Source organism: Morus notabilis, unplaced genomic scaffold (assembly GCF_000414095.1).
Source record: "Morus notabilis unplaced genomic scaffold, ASM41409v2 Scaffold1315, whole genome shotgun sequence".
NCBI classification, from domain to species: domain Eukaryota; kingdom Viridiplantae; phylum Streptophyta; class Magnoliopsida; order Rosales; family Moraceae; genus Morus; species Morus notabilis.
Window position 1 is genome coordinate 320096 of NW_010361046.1, and position 16017 is coordinate 336112.

Sequence of the window (16017 nt, forward strand, 5' to 3'; positions counted from 1 at the left end):
CCGATCTTATACACACACACATCAAAAAGAAAAAAAAAATGCAGAGTTCTTCTTTCTCTAGTCACTTAAGTGTCATTCGAGATGAAGTCTGATGCATGGTTTTAAGCGAGAAAGAAGTGAAGAATCCTACATCGATTATGATTCAATTGTTGCTTTTCTTTACATTACTTCGCAACTCGCTCCTTCAACTTCAAACACTGCTTTCGACATTCCTATTTTCTATTTATTTTTCATGAAATGCATGGCCTAATTTTCTAAAAATCATAGCTAAGCCTCCAAGTATATACACGTTTTATTCAGTCTTTACTATTTTTTAAATTTTCACAATACTTACTATATCTTTTTTTTTTTTTGTTAATCAACTCATTTTTTTACCCTAACAATCTTCATTTAAAAATAAAAGTATTTATTAACAATTGTAGTAAATAAACTATTGAGAGAAGGAGGGAAAAAGGCCAAATTAAGAGAGGAAATAAAATTAATAGACTAAGATTCAAAATAATGTTAGTAAATAGACTATTTTAGTGTAAATTCAGAGTTACACCTAAATAAAATTACAAAATTAGCCTTAATTAAGTACAACATTTTCACACCTTTTATTTTTTTTCTTCTCGTACCAAAATAAATCCTAACACTCGTTCTCTTCTCTCTCTCTTTAAAAAACAAGCACAAGTTCTCTCTCTCTCTCTCTTCAACTACCGATCTATACCACGACGTCTCATGACATTGAATCCTCTCAACGGCGATCGAAAACCAATGGCCTTGCACCACAAAAAGTATCGAGTCCGTCTTCTTTAATCTACGGTTTTGTCTTCTCTATATGGCGATTCTGTCATCGCTAGCCGCTGCGTCGTTGATCCTACCACTCATTGTCCACTTCGACCGCGCCATCCCTCGTGATAAAGATTGTCCTGACGAGAAAGCGTCTAGATCTTCAACGGCGAGAAGCTTCATCACAGGTCAAAGAAAGAGGTAGAGAGAGGTCGACGGAGGAGATATCTGAGAGAGACGAGAGAACCGGAGGAGAGAGAGAGCAGGGGAGAGAAAAGGTCATCAGAGGGAGGGGAGTTCAGGAGAGAGAGAGTGACAGGGAGAGACCAGAGAGAGAGACGATGAAGACTAGAGTGAGAAAAAGAGAGAAGAGAGAAGATTCAACATAAAAGGAAAAAATAATAAAAAAGCTGACACTTATATTATACATACAGCCGGGCATAACCTATGATCCATAAACTGATAGGTTACACCCGCAGTCGACCATAACCTAACATGTTATGATCCATAACCTGATAGGTTGTACCGGCCGCCGGTGGGTCTCCGGCCGGCCGCCAGCCATAACCTGACAGATTACACCGACTGTTGGCCATAATCTATCAGTTTATGATCCGTAACTTGACAAATTACACCGACGCTGACCATAATCTATTATATTATAATCCATAACCTAACAGATTACGCTGATCGCTAGCCTCCGGTCACGGGCGCCACTCATAGTTCTATAGAAGAAACGAGTAAATTTAGAAATGAAAAATTAGAAATACAGAATGACCTATTAATTTTCATAAGTTGGTAAATTGACCTATTTACCTTCATAACTTCTAAATTTTCGCTTATTTCCTACCATTTCCCTAAACTATTTACTACCATATAACCTAGGTTATTTCCGTTATCTGCCATTTCTCTTTTTTTGATTATGGAGAAAATAAAAGCTTCTTCAACCAAAGGAATGCATTTGTCGATCAATGAGTCAACACAACAGTTCTCCATTCTTATTGGTTGGAACACCCAGCAATATTATAGGATATTTGATGGATAGTTACAAAAATCCCCCAAAGACAAAGAACTGGGTGCAACTGCACAATTGGAGAAAAAGATACCAAAGAAAAGGACATTTGCTTTATAATTAGAGAGATCATGCTTGGTTAAGTGCTCCGCCGTGATAATGATACATTAGCCACTTTCTTAGGTCTATATTTGAGGCTTCATGTGAGCCATAAACTTCTTGTGACAAAAAGAAAAAAAAAAAGGAAAGAAAGAAAAAAGTCAACAATAACCCAACAGCAGCATAGTAGACTTGTCATGTCTCCCTCCAAGGAAAAAGATAAAAGAAAGAAAAGATAATAAAGTGACACCACCAGATATTTAAAATGTGGTGAACGCAACATGTGAGCAATAATTTCAAAAATATCTAGATTTGGTATTTACAGATGCTATACGATAGATTAGTGGTGAGTCAATCAATTTGATGGGAGAATTTGGCAACTAAATGCCCCAATTGTGAAAATACACTGTCTATGTATATGCTGTGGGTAAAATGTCTCTGGATGTCAAACGTCCACAATTAGGCAACTGTATTTCCTAAATGCTGACGACAATTGTGCACTGTAAGTTCACCTTTGCAGCTATACTTGAGCAACAAGTTTGTAAGTTATATACAAGCGGGCTCCATCTTTGATCATATATGTTGTTCTACGAAATATCACCTACATATATTAGGCCTAACCGCGGTAACTCCTTCTAGAACTAGGCATTGGCACTGGCTCATCTGTTGCATCAAATGGAAATTAACATAAAGAAAAGGTCATGAAAACATATACATATGTTCCCCAAGAAGACAAATATTGAATACGTATGCTTATAAATATCAAGACGTGCATGTACATACCGATATGATTGTAAGAGCGATTAAGCTATGAAAGAAGCCATATAGATAAAGCTAAGGGACTTATTGCTGTTGTGTGTGAGCATAAGGTTTTAAATGTGAATAATAGATAGCAGCGTCAAATCTATTTACCATCGCCATCTACGTCATCTCCATTTTGACTCGTAAAGAATGGTGTAAGGTAGTTGCGGTCCAATGCTGAAAACGATGTCGTGCTGCAAACATGAGAGGGTAGACAGAAAAATTATTTGCCAAGGAAATTAATTAAAAAGAAAAAACTCTCGCGACAGAATGTATAACTGTGTATGGTCCAGATGCTACCTCTTGTGGAACTCCTTAAGTTTCATCTTTATCCTGCTCCCTGAGGATGGTTCCTCATCGTAAGGAGGAGCATGATACCCATGGTTCCCTTCATAATTCTGGGTAGATGGAGCGAGATACCCATTGTTCCCTTCAAAATTCTGGGACAAAGAAAAGCAGCAAAACAGTTGATAAGTAACTACTATATTTTGCTTGTGACTGCTTTCTTATACACCAAAGGATACAAACCAACCAGATTTATTTGTCTTTGCTTATAATAGGCTACCATCCATGATTAACTCCAATATATTAACAATTTACCAACTGCCCAGCACTAAAATTCTGTTTTTCAGACACAAATAAATCTACAGCCAAAAAAAACCTGTCCTCCATTACACCATTCAAAACTTCTACTAAATCTATAACACTATCCTGGATAGAAAAGAATCTTTAACTGGCGGATCTAACGAGCTTACCAATTACCACCAAGTAACCATACAATAGTAGTAAGGATATAAATACCTATCTATAACAAATCTAAAATTCACATCTTTTTGGAATACTTACATCACCTAATGGTAATGGACCATCATGGCCATCACCTACAACTTGCAAAGCTTCAAGCATGGTGCCTGTTGAGCCTCCAATCAATAACACCTGAGCCATTGTCAGACAATAACATGTAAACCACAAGAATTATGAGGATAAGATGCCTTTAAAAATATAGCCTAATGGGAACAGACACCATCTACCGTCAAAACAACTATGGCAGTGGTTGCAGTGAATATGGTTTGGCCATGTCCTTCTGGAAGATCGTGAACTGATTGCAGAGCAAGGGCAAAAGCCATAGCCCCTCGGAGTCCTACTCAAGCAAGAAACTATAATGAGGCAATATCATGAATTCAAAATTCCATACAATCTGTAAAGAAAACTCTTTCTTACCACTGTACCAAAGGGCTTTCTGATGTTTTAAAGGTATTTGTCTATGTGCCGGTCTAACCAAATTGACCAAGTATGCACATGAGAAGACATTTGCTGCCCTACAAACAATCACAGACCAAATTGATTTATAGTTTCCCAGAAAAAGACAGAGACTTATTATGGAGCTTCTTAATATTGAAGACTCAAAATAAATGAAAAAAATCTGTCAAAGGTAAGATTTGCCGGCAAAGTCTTGTAACTTGTAATTTAGTAAATGCATAACACGTACCTTGCAACTATGATAAATATCTAGAGAAATTATAAATCCAGTTAGGGAAAAACGGGAAGGTTCTATTGACAGAGGATAACTATAACTTTAAATGTAGGCAGATGATGCAAGGATACAATTGAGAAAAAGATGAATCCAACATGTGACCAGCTATGCTGTTCCATGGCGATATCGAAGCCCATGTATATAAAACTGCAAGTCCCAAAAAAAAAAAAAAGGACAGGTATAAAGGTGTAATGAGTACATAAATTTTAATCACAAGATTATGATAAGAAAGCAGTAAATTCACTTACACAAATGTCTCTGCGAGTGATGATATCAAATGAAAAAAGGCAGAGACAAATCGTTGAGAATTTTCCGACAAGTTTGAGTACGAGTAATGCTTCATGACCTATTTCAGATCACTGACATTATTGTACCACTGCTGCAACATAAAGTAAGTAATAACACATGACAACTATGTACTTCCACTTACAATTCCTGTGAACAATATTGACACAATACCAGAGAGGCTAAGACCTTCTGCAAGCATGTACCTAAAGAAATAGTTTTATTCTTATGTTAAACTGCATGCAAGACAAGCCCTAACGTAAAAAAGAAATTCATAATGCACGAAAAATTAATGGCAAAGGAAAGCCCTTACGAGAAATATGGAAAAAGAACAAATAGACAACACTCCAAGTTCTGCAGGCTGAACAACGACAAAGATGAAGGATGTTAGGCTCTGAAAATTTTCAGATACACACAAAATTAACAAAACTATGGCAGCAAAATTGCTATGTGAATGAGTACTCACTTGTCAATGTCTAACCCTGCATACTTAAAAAGGTACTGAGAATTAAGGTTTCACATGGAACTTTCCAAATAAAAACTTATTGAGAGTAAGAGACAGGCCAAATAAAAGAGTGATTGATCAAAAGGATATCAAAGCAGAAATAAATGCAACGCCAACACCTGCAGAGCAATACGTAATGCATGTTAGTAGACGTCTTTAAAAAATTACATATGTTATGAAGGCAAGTAAATCAAATGCCAACACCTGCAAAAGAAATATGCAGTGCAAATAATGCTATCTCCCATAAACACAAGTACATATTATAATTGACACAACAGTTACGTTGAAGTCAAACTTGATTTGAAAATGGATAAACCCTATAAGAATTTAAAGAAAACTAAAAAGTGACCTGCAGACATCGATCCAACGAAGGTCTCAAGAAACCTGACAATCACCATGAAGAAGTTTTCTCCTGATGATAAATGACTTTTTACCATTGACATTGTCCTGCATAGAAGAATAGTACTTGAGTTAGAACTAAAACACAAAACCATTCTAACAGTCGTAAAAAAGTAAAATTTTTAGTCAATATACCTGTACAATGAAATTGCCATCTACCAGACCGTGCAATAACGTTCATAAACAATACCAAGTAGACACAATCAGTATTTAAAAGAAAAGAATCAATAGATACAAAAAATCAAAAGAAATAGATTATAAAGTAACGTCGCAGTAAAATCTTACAGCATCATTCAAGACGGATTCCCCAAAAACCAAGGCATATAGGTTCATATCCGTGCCGAGTTCCTAGTATACCATTTAATTTGGTATGCATTTTAGTATAGTAATTGTGAGATTAAGAAAGAGAAAAAAGAAAATCAGAGCACAAAAAACCTGAAATATAGACAAAACAGTGACCGGATCAGTCGCTGATATAAGAGCACCAAACATTAGACACTCCACAAACGGAAGCTTATACATGAGGAACACCAGACCACCAAGGTAACTGCACCAGAAAATAGTAACAAAAAGAAACAACTTAGAGGAGAACCCTTCAAGACTAAATTAATTTTTTCTTTTCTTTTTTCCGCAATTGAAAAGGAAGACAAAGGCGATTGTGTGAATGAAGAAAGCTTACACTAAAACGCCAGTAACAATTGAGGCTATAAAAGTTCCTAGGATGGCAAATGTGACAATGGCTCCAAAATTTGAGAAGAAAGGTTTCTACAAAGACGAAATCCCATTATGCAAATCGCATTAGAAGGCAGGTAAGCTAAATTAGAATGCACAAAACAAGCAAAGATCACGAAAGTGCCCCAAGACTTACAGGTGGAAGACTGAATCCTGACTGAGTAAGAGCTAGTGTGTCAAAGAAAACCACTTTGTAGTAGCAAAATTCGCCAGTTTAAGTATCAAAACTTTAACATAAAAATAATAATAAAAAAAAAGCTCTAACGAGAAATTTTAAACAAAAGAAAAAAAAATCGAATGGTTTGGATTGGATATAATATGATTGGAGGTAAGAGAAACAGGAAGAAAAACTCCTCGTGAAAATTGAACCATGATCTGCACAATTTAGCAGCAGAAGAAAATTTTCTAGTCAGCTCAAAATCAATCCATTTCCGGTATGAAACAAAAAAAAAAATAATTAAGGAAATGGAAAAAGTGGGTTTATGATTATAGATTAATGCAAAAAAGACCTGATGCTATTTTCAGTATTTGAGATGTTAGCAAGTCCACCAACAATTAAACCTGCCACAGAAATAATAATGTAAAATCCAAATTCGCATTTTTCTAAAACAAACTGCTAATTAATAGCCCTAATTACTAATAAGAGCTAGGTTAGTCGAATAAATACCTATCAAAAGGGAAGCACTGGCCTCTGGAAGATAATAGAATTTGTGACGGCGGAGAACGTGGCCGAGGACGAAGGAGAGGACAAGCATCATGATCTGCAGAAGAATCCCGACGCCGGCGGCTTGCTGCTCCTTTCCCGGCGTGGGTGTCGGAATAGAGCTTCCGTTAGAGTCCGACGGCGATATTCGCAGCCCCATCAACTGAGCGTCCTCAACCGCCATTGTCGGTCCTCGAAGCTATCGACGACCACTTCGAATCCTAAGCACCTCGATCGCCGATTAATTCCAGCTTCCGGTGCCGGTTTTTCGGGTTGGGTACCTCGTTTTTCTGTGTGTGCGGAGCGTTTTTCTTGTTTTCTTCGCAAACCGCTCGGTTTCCCACGGGAAGAAAAGTGATTAAAATGGGTGTGGGTCAAAGTGGGACAAAATTTACTTTTCAGCAAAGCGCATTTTTCCTTAGTTCTGATCGTCTGCTAAATTCCAAATGTTGATTGTCTATTCGGGGGAAAATGCCCTTGTTTGACACGTGAAAAGGATTAATTCTTACCCTTCTAAAAAAGAATTAATTCTTAAGAAAATATATTCGAGATATGATTCCGGTTGCCAATTTTAATTAACGGAAATACCCCAAGAATTCTGTCTAAATGCACCCAAATTACTCTTAAAATTTTGCATTTTGAACCTAATTGCTTGCCTTCCAATATCTATTTTTTTTAGAATGCTTGGCTTCCATTATTGATCGAACTATATTGCCAATGATCCTTAAATTGAAGGTTCTAATTGTTAAAATTAAGGCATCGTTCGCTTCGCAGATTTAAGTTTTCAATTTGAGTTGAGATGTGACATTTTTTAAAAATTTTTAACTGCAATAAAAAAAATTAAATGTGATATTTTCTGAGAACTTTTAACGTAAAAACTTATAATTGAAAACTCGAATTAGTAAAATGAACAAAATCTAAAAGTTCGGAGTGTTAATTTACAAATTACAACAAGTTTAGGGTGATGGGTACAATTTACCCAAAAATACACACATTTTTTATTTTGAAAAGAGTACAATATTTATTTTCATTCAAGCAAAACGAATATTATAACCGTAAATTAATATAAAAAAACATTTATTATAATAAACGAAACAGTCAAATTATTGTTTTGATTAAAGAATAGAGAAGAATCCATCGTACAGTTCTTGCAAAGAATATAAACTATAACTCCATAATAAATTATCAGTTGTTAATCTTTGTTTTTGCTTAAAATCTTAAGGAATGGCTTTTTAAAGCTACTTTATCACAAAAGCATATAAAAAGCGCTAAAACATAATATGAAAACCACTACTAGATTAATATTTAAGTGGATGAAACTCGTCATCATTATAATCGAGATCCAGACGGACATATTTTTTATTTATGATATAAAGATCAAAACTATAAATGGATAAAGAGGAAGGAAAAAAAAAACCATGAGATATGTACTATTTTACTATTTTCTTTCTTTTAATTTTGAGATGTAACAAGAATCACATTTGCTACCCATTTATGTATGCTCATTTATTTGTTTAACAAGAATCTCATCCTCTATCCATTTATATGCTGTTATTTATTTCTTTGTTTATTGACAATGGAGGTTAATTTTCTACTTAACTAAAGTTTCGTTCATTTCACCTATTTGAGTTTTCAATTCTAGTTTTGTTACAGTTAAAAGCTCTCACAAAAAGTCACATATAACTTTTCTGCTATAGTAAAAAACTCTCACATAAAATCACATTTCAACTGAAATTAAAAATTCGAATTTGCGAACTGAACGATGCCTAAATTTAAAGCTGAAGGTGCTCCTTAGGTAGGGGAATTTATCAAGCATTTAAAGGTTCTCTCAGTTAATTCGAAGTTGCAAAGAATAATGGGTAAGGTTCTAGCCACAATATTCCTAGCAATTTTTTTTTTTTTCAAAAAAATAAAAGGTTCTACCAAACATGAAAAAAAAATTATATAAAAAAAAGAATAACAGGTAAGTGTTGTATAATTGCCTTTCATTTTATGTCATTAATAATAAATTAACTACTTAGAACTCATTGAGTTGATTAGTTTATAACAATAAGGTTTTAAGTTTGAATCCACATGCAAATTATTGAAAAAAATAAAATCATCTTAATATGATTCCTAGAAAACGCACACTGCTCAAATATCCCATCCCACCATAAAATGACCAATTTATGAAACTTTTATTACAAGTATATGCTAATGATATTTTAGAATTCATAGATACAATGATATATGACCTTAAACCATTTACAATCATTTGTAGCTTTTGTTATTGTTATCATAATTTTTCAAAACCACAGTTTTTGCTTGTACATCATACTTGTGACTTGTTACATCGCATTACGTTTGACAAATACATGTTATTATTGTTTTTTTTTTCTACTGCAAATAAAGTAATATGTTTTTGGCCAATATATGTTATTTGTAGGTTTTTTTTTTGACCTTTTTAAGTAAGTTATGTTTTTTTATCCATTAAATTTATATAAAATCACGTAAAAATTAAAAGGTACATAAATTTAACGGTTAAAAAAAATTGACCTATTAATACACCATGCGTACGAAAAAATCACTTTTTTTATTATGATATTTGTTGTTTATGCTTAGTCAATTATTCTCTTGGTGTGAAATGGACCGTGGAAATAATGGAAAAGAAAATGGAGAAGTCAAGAGTCAGAACAACACAGTTATACATTTTTATTCCAACAAATTACTTCACGGCTTCACTTATAGGCTACAGTATACATTTTTTCCAAGTCAACTTATCTTCCATGAATCCATGTCCGAGTCATCAAACACTTTGTCTGAACAAACGGCACAAAGACAAAACAAAATGCGCGCTTATGATTCAATTCAGTGCCATTGAAGACGACGATTAATCACTTTTACGTATTTTTCAGATGAAAGGTTCCAAACTCTCTGTCCTCTTCCAGCTGATCTTGATCCTGCTCGTAAAACCAACATTCCAACGACGATTTGTCCAAAGCGCCTGCAACAAAAACGACAGAGATTCCTCCGAGAATTCTCTCTCAACTTATCCTCATCGGCTAAAGCGCTCAACTGGGCAGATTGCTGCCTTTGGGAAGGAGTTTACTGCGACGTTGTCGGTGGTGGTGGCGACCGTGTAACGCGTCTATGGCTTCCTTTCAGAGGCCTCCGAGCAATATCTCGCCATCTTTCACAAACCTCACTTATCTAGCCCAACTCAATCTGTCACATAATTCCCTCTCTGGTTCTCTCCCTTCTGATTTCTTTTCGTTGCTTAATCGACTTGAGGTCCTTGACTTGGCTATAACCGACTTCAGGGCAATTTGACAACATTTTAATTTAAGCCAGAACAACAGCTTTCTCAAGATGATTGACTTGTCGAGCAATTTGTTTGAAGGAGTAATTCCAACTTCGTTGTTCCAGCCAGCGATGGCTGCAGGGACTCTCACCAGCTTCAATATTAGCAACAACAGTTTTTTCTGGTTCCATTCCCGTATTTTGCAACAATGGCAATACCAGTGCTTCTTCCCTTAGGCTGTTGGACTTCTCCTACAATGAATTTACCGGAGAAATTCATCGGAGAATCGGAAGTTGTTCGAAGCTTGAGGAGTTCCGTGCAGGCTTCAACAATCTTTATGGACCGATCCCGGACGAAATATACAGCATCGTGACGTTGGAACATATCTCTCTGCCTGTGAATCGCCTCGCCGGGCCCATCGGAGACGGCGTTGGTCAGTTGAGCAAGCTCCGGATTCTTGAGCTCTACTCCAACCAACTCAACGGTTCAATTCCGGAGGATATTGGGAAGCTCGCAAGTTTAGAGAAATTGCTTCTTCACATCAATAACTTCACTGGGTTCATGCCTTCATCTCTGATGAAGTGCACCAATCTGTCGACGCTGAATCTGCGGGTCAACTCTCTGGTGGGCAATCTTTCTGGCTTCGATTTCTCTGCGCTTCAAAGGCTTGCCACTTTAGACCTCGGAAACAACTTCACAGGTGAGACACCCTCGAGCCTTTACACTTGTAAGTCGTTGACAGCAATTAGACTCGCAGCAAATCGACTAAAAGGTCAGGTCTTGCCAGAGATACTTGATTTAAAATCACTCTCTTTTCTCTCAATCTCCAACAATACCCTTACCAACATTACCGGGGCACTTAACATTCTGAAGACCAGTAAGACTTTGACCAATTTGGTTCTGTCTAAAAACTTCATGAATGAAGCCATGCCCGAGGATGAGAGCATTATAGGCCCTGATGGGTTCCAAAATATTCAAGTTCTTGGTTTGGGTGGTTGCTTATTATCTGGTAGAGTACCCACTTGGCTCGCCAAGCTTAAGATGCTTCAGGTTTCGGATTTGTCTGTTAATCTCTTAACCGGTCCTATTCCTGGTTGGTTGGGGAGTCTTCCGGGCCTGTTCTACTTAGACTTGTCTAGGAATCCCATTTCTGGTGAATTTCAAAAGGAGCTCTGTGGGCTTCCAGCTTTGACATCAGGAGTGTCTGATCAGGTGAACCGGAGTTATCTGGAGTTGCCTGTGTTTGTGATGCCCAATAATGCTACAAATCAGCAATACAATGGGCTCTCAAATCTTGCTCCTGCTATACACTTGGGTAACAACAACCTCAGTGGCAATATACCAGAGGAGATTGGCCAACTGAAGTTTCTCCATGTGTTGGAACTCAACAACAACAACTTCTCTGGCAGCATACCGGATCAAATGCCTAGCCTCACTAACTTGGAAAAATTGGACCTGTCCAGAAACCATCTAACTGATGAAATCCCTGCTTCACTAAAAGGTCTGCATTTCTTGTTATATTTCAGTGTGGCATACAATGATCTCCAGGGTATTGTTCCATCTGGAGGTCAGTTTGATACTTTTCCGAGCTCCAACTTTGATGGAAACCGGGGGTTGTGTGGTTGTCCAGCTTTGCAATGCGCTTGCTCAAAACCAAGGCCTCAAGATCAACAACCAGCTACAACCCAGGGAATATCAAGAAAGAACGTGGTTAAACTCATAATTGGGATATATCTTGGCACCGGATTTATTGTCACCAGATTTTGTCACGGGAAACCGAACGGATCAATTTGAACACAGTTTTTAGCAATTCCAACACTTCAGTAGTTGCTCCTGAGGCCGGGGTAGTCACATTGTTTCCAAATGACTCCAATGGAATCAAGAACCATACCATATCTGAAGTCTTGAAAGCAACTGACAACTTCAGTGAAGCAAACATCATAGGTTGTGGGAGTTTCAGCTTGGTCTACAAGGCAACTTTTGCAAATGGGTCCTAACTGGCGATTAAAAAACTCCTAGGAGACTTTGGTCCAATGGAAAGCGACTTAAAGGCAGCAGTAGAGGCTCTCTCTAAATACCAACATGAGGACTTGCTCTCTCTTCAATGTTACTTTGTCTACAACGGCTTTTGGCTCGGCTCTGTTCATTTCACTGATTCAAGTTTAGAATTTGAGTTTTACTACGGTAAAAAACTCTAAAAAATAGTTATATCTAACTTTTTGACTACAGTAAAAAGCTCACACATAAAGTCACATCTCAACTCAAATTAAAAACTCGAATAAGCAAACTAAACGGGCCCTTAATATATCTTTACATAGAAAACGGAGGTCTAGATTTCTTGTTGCATGAGAAGGCCAATGAGGCATCAAAATTAGACTGGCCTACTCGGCTAAGGATCGCAAGAGGGGCAAGTTGTTGGTTAGCTTACATCCAACAGACAAGTACTAACCCACACATTGTTCATCCCAATCTCAAGTCTAGCAAAATCCTGCTCAATGAAAAGTTCGAACCGCGTTTGTTGGATTTTGGATTCTCCCAGTAGGTTCTTGCCAACGAGAGGGGTGATTTTGCAATTGAGCCTTTTAGGAATACAATGAGTGACATTCCCTCCAACGACATGCGCAACATAAAAGCCACTTTGAGAGGAGAGGTGTATAGTTTTGGGGTCGTGATGCTTGAGCTGCTGACAGGGAAGACCAGTGGTGGTTTTCAAGCCAAATATGGCAAGAGAGTTGGCCCCGTCGAGTTTAAAATTCAAGTTTGGTTACAATAAAAAATTCTCAAAAATAGTCACATTTAACTTTTTTACGACAGTAAAAAGCTCTCATATAAAATCACACCTCAATTCAAATCAGCGAACTAAACGGATCATTTAAAAAATTCTCAGAAACAGTCACATTTAACTTTTTTACTAAAGTAAAAGACTTCCACATAAAATTATATTTCAACTCAAATTAAAAACTCGAATCAGCGAGCTAAACGGACCATTGTTCACTTCGTTACAGCAAATGAACAGCCAAGGAAAAGAAGACCAAGCGTTTGACCCTCTTTTGAGAGGGAAAGACTTTGACGATGAGATGCTACAGGTGCTAGATTTGGCCTGCATTTGTGAGCATCAGAACGTTTTATTGAGACCAACGATTGGAGAAGTTGTTGAGCGGCTAAATAATGTTGGGATAAATGAGCCAACAGTATTATTATGAACATTATTGATGAAATGACTGTTTACATATTGAAAAATTTACTTATAATGAGGGGGAAAAAAAAGAAAAAGAAATTTCCGCCAACTGTTTTGGAAAGTTTGAACCCTCCCATTCACTTCTCCAAATCAGTGAAAGACTTTCATTATTTATTTATTTATTTTTATATAGTTCCATCTCTACTTCCCTTCACATAATGTGAATCCAAACTTATTATTTAGAAAGATGTACCCGAGATAACAAATTTGGGAAGCTTCCTTCTAGTTGGTATAAGGTAAATAAAATAGAAATAGAAAGAAAAAAAACAAAAAAGAAAAAAGCATCGTTTGTTTGTTTCACGATATACAATGATATTGACTTTGCATTAGTTAAAACTATCATTTGATTTGCGAAAAAGCTAATCAAATATTAGAATCTATCCTCAATAAACCTTTAAAAATTTGTTTAATAATGTCCAATAAATTGATGTTTATCTATGATTAGAAATTAAAATACTATAGTGTTACAAGCACTATGGGATGGGTATTTAGTGACCATGAGTATTTAATAATGGGAGAAAAAAGAAAATAGACTAAGACTTGAGATGAATTAAAATTAATAGGTAAATAATTTACATAAGTTAATAAATAGGCCACATTACTGTTTTCGTCCATAATTTATCTAGTTATGAACCATAACTTGACAAGTTATTGTCCATAATTGTTTATAACTTGTCTGGCTATGAACCATAACTTGACAAGTTTGTCCATAACTTATCTGGTTATGAATCATAACTTGACAAGTTATGACCTATTAATTTATATAACTAAAAATTGACCTATATACTTTCATAAACTTTTCATATTGTCATATTTTATACTATTTCCCTTTAATAATGTCCAATTAGACAGCAATACTCTTGATGCCTATTACACACACACACACAAGTGTCCAAGATCAAAAGGGAACTCAGAACAAAACTTGATTTCAAAAAAGCAATTAAAAAAATCTATGACCCAAGAACCAGTGATCAACAAACAACAACAAAGAACTGTTATACCAGAGTATTTCTGATACAAATGTCTCTTACATATTTTATTAATATTCCACACAGTGCCCACTAATGAATTTCTTTCAATAGTTCACTAACTTCTCAACCGGTGCCTTTGTAAATTCTTTAAGGCTACAATAGCCTTTCAATGGTGTCTAAAATAAGTTATCACATATCTTTCTCTCGCTGATGAGTGAACTTGAAGATTCTTCAAACCTGTGAGAGCAAATTATATACGTATAAAATACTTAAAAAAAAAAAAAAAAAAAAGCCTGCGTACTGAGTACCACTTGATAAATTCTCACCTCCAACTTTAACTTTTTTTTTTTTTTTGGCAGTAGATCCTCCAATTTCAACTTGATGGAAACCTAATTCAACAATGATACGTTCACTTCACCAATTTGAGTTTAGAATTCGAGTTTTACTACAGTAAAAAGCTCTCATAAACAATCACATCTAACTTTTTTGCTACAGTAAAAAACTCTCACATAAAATCACATCTCAACTCAAATTACAAATTCAAATCAGCGAAGTGAATAGACATAGTCCAGCCTTGGCCGCATTCTATACCACGAGTCCAAAGGCTCACAAATCATAACGCTCCTTGCCAGCAGTTTTTTTATTTTTTTATTTTTTTATTTAGTAAATGAGATAAATACTTCGACTGAAGTCTCCGCTTTTAATCTTTATTTTTTATTAATATTATTTTTAATTAGATAACTATATTAGTTAAAATAATAATCTAAATCTATAAACTCTATTGTAAGATTAGCAATTTTGTCTCTCTCTTTTTAATTTATTTTTTCGTGGCTAGATCCTTCCCACTAGGCTTTAACAATAGCACCTGACAATGTCTCGGTTTAGGGTCAATTTTTGTAACCTGCCCACATTATGGAGCGTTTGGTAGATGGATCCAGAAATGATTCTGGATCATGATTCAAAATTTAGTATTTATTTATAGATATTTTGAATCATGATTTTGATTATGATTCAGAAACAATATTTAATTTGGATGATTCTGAATCATAATTTAAAATCTGATGTGATATTTTAAACTAAAATCATTCACGATTCTAAAAGCACCTCATCTTGATTCAAAATGATTCAAAACTATAATTCTGAATCATGATTTTAGAATCATAATTTAAACTTAAAACTATGAATCATGATAATTAGAATCATCCTAAATCTTTATACCAAACACACCCTAAACCCTCTCTCATCAATCAGACAATCACAGCCCACACAGGGTAGATAGAAAACACCATTTTCGAAAGTCAAATCTATCAAACCATGAAGAGAATGACATGCTTGTGTTTAAACTATTTTTACAGACACATAGGCCCCGTTCATTTCGCTAATTCGAGTTTAGAATTTGAATTTTGTTACAGTAAAAAATTCTCACAAATAATCACATCTAATTTTTTTACTACAGTAAAAAACTTTCACATAAAATCACATCTCAACTCGAATTAAAAACTCAAATCAGCGAACTAAACGGGCCCATATATAATTTTTAGTATTTTGCTGAACTATACGACAACACTCCTTGTAGTTGGCTTGCACATTGTTTGACAAGTACATGTGGAAGGGAGTGCAGATTTGTATTTATTTATCTATTTATGTATGGTTCCGGTTTTTTCAATTCAATAATTTATAATCAGCCAGA

The 16017-nt window shown here is 35.6% G+C and overlaps 1 protein-coding gene and 1 pseudogene across 2 annotated transcripts; one reads left to right on the forward strand and one right to left on the reverse strand.

Moving 5' to 3' along the window:
* Positions 1 to 1915: 1915 nt before the first annotated feature.
* LOC21400955 (sodium/hydrogen exchanger 6) lies at positions 1916 to 7225 on the reverse strand. 2 transcript variants are annotated; one of them, XM_024165703.1, is made up of 22 exons: positions 6803 to 7225; positions 6645 to 6696; positions 6451 to 6510; positions 6272 to 6296; positions 6083 to 6168; positions 5839 to 5950; positions 5689 to 5751; positions 5539 to 5558; positions 5354 to 5451; positions 5095 to 5123; positions 4966 to 4997; positions 4813 to 4860; positions 4645 to 4705; positions 4463 to 4560; positions 4286 to 4361; positions 4170 to 4189; positions 3902 to 3999; positions 3712 to 3821; positions 3527 to 3616; positions 2981 to 3120; positions 2792 to 2874; positions 1916 to 2542 (listed from the first exon to the last, which is right to left on the reverse strand). In XM_024165703.1, the coding sequence occupies exons 1-22, from the start codon at positions 7020 to 7022 to the stop codon at positions 2496 to 2498; spliced, it is 1668 nt and encodes a 555-aa protein (XP_024021471.1). In that variant the 5' UTR covers positions 7023 to 7225; the 3' UTR covers positions 1916 to 2495. The 2 variants fall into 2 exon arrangements, with proteins under 2 accessions (XP_024021471.1, XP_024021472.1); XM_024165704.1 differs by lacking the exons at positions 4813 to 4860; positions 4966 to 4997; positions 5095 to 5123 and having other exon boundaries at positions 4645 to 4649; positions 6803 to 7224.
* Positions 7226 to 9732: 2507 nt separating this feature from the next.
* On the forward strand, positions 9733 to 13321 carry LOC21400956 (annotated as a pseudogene).
* The last annotated feature ends 2696 nt before the right edge of the window (positions 13322 to 16017 follow it).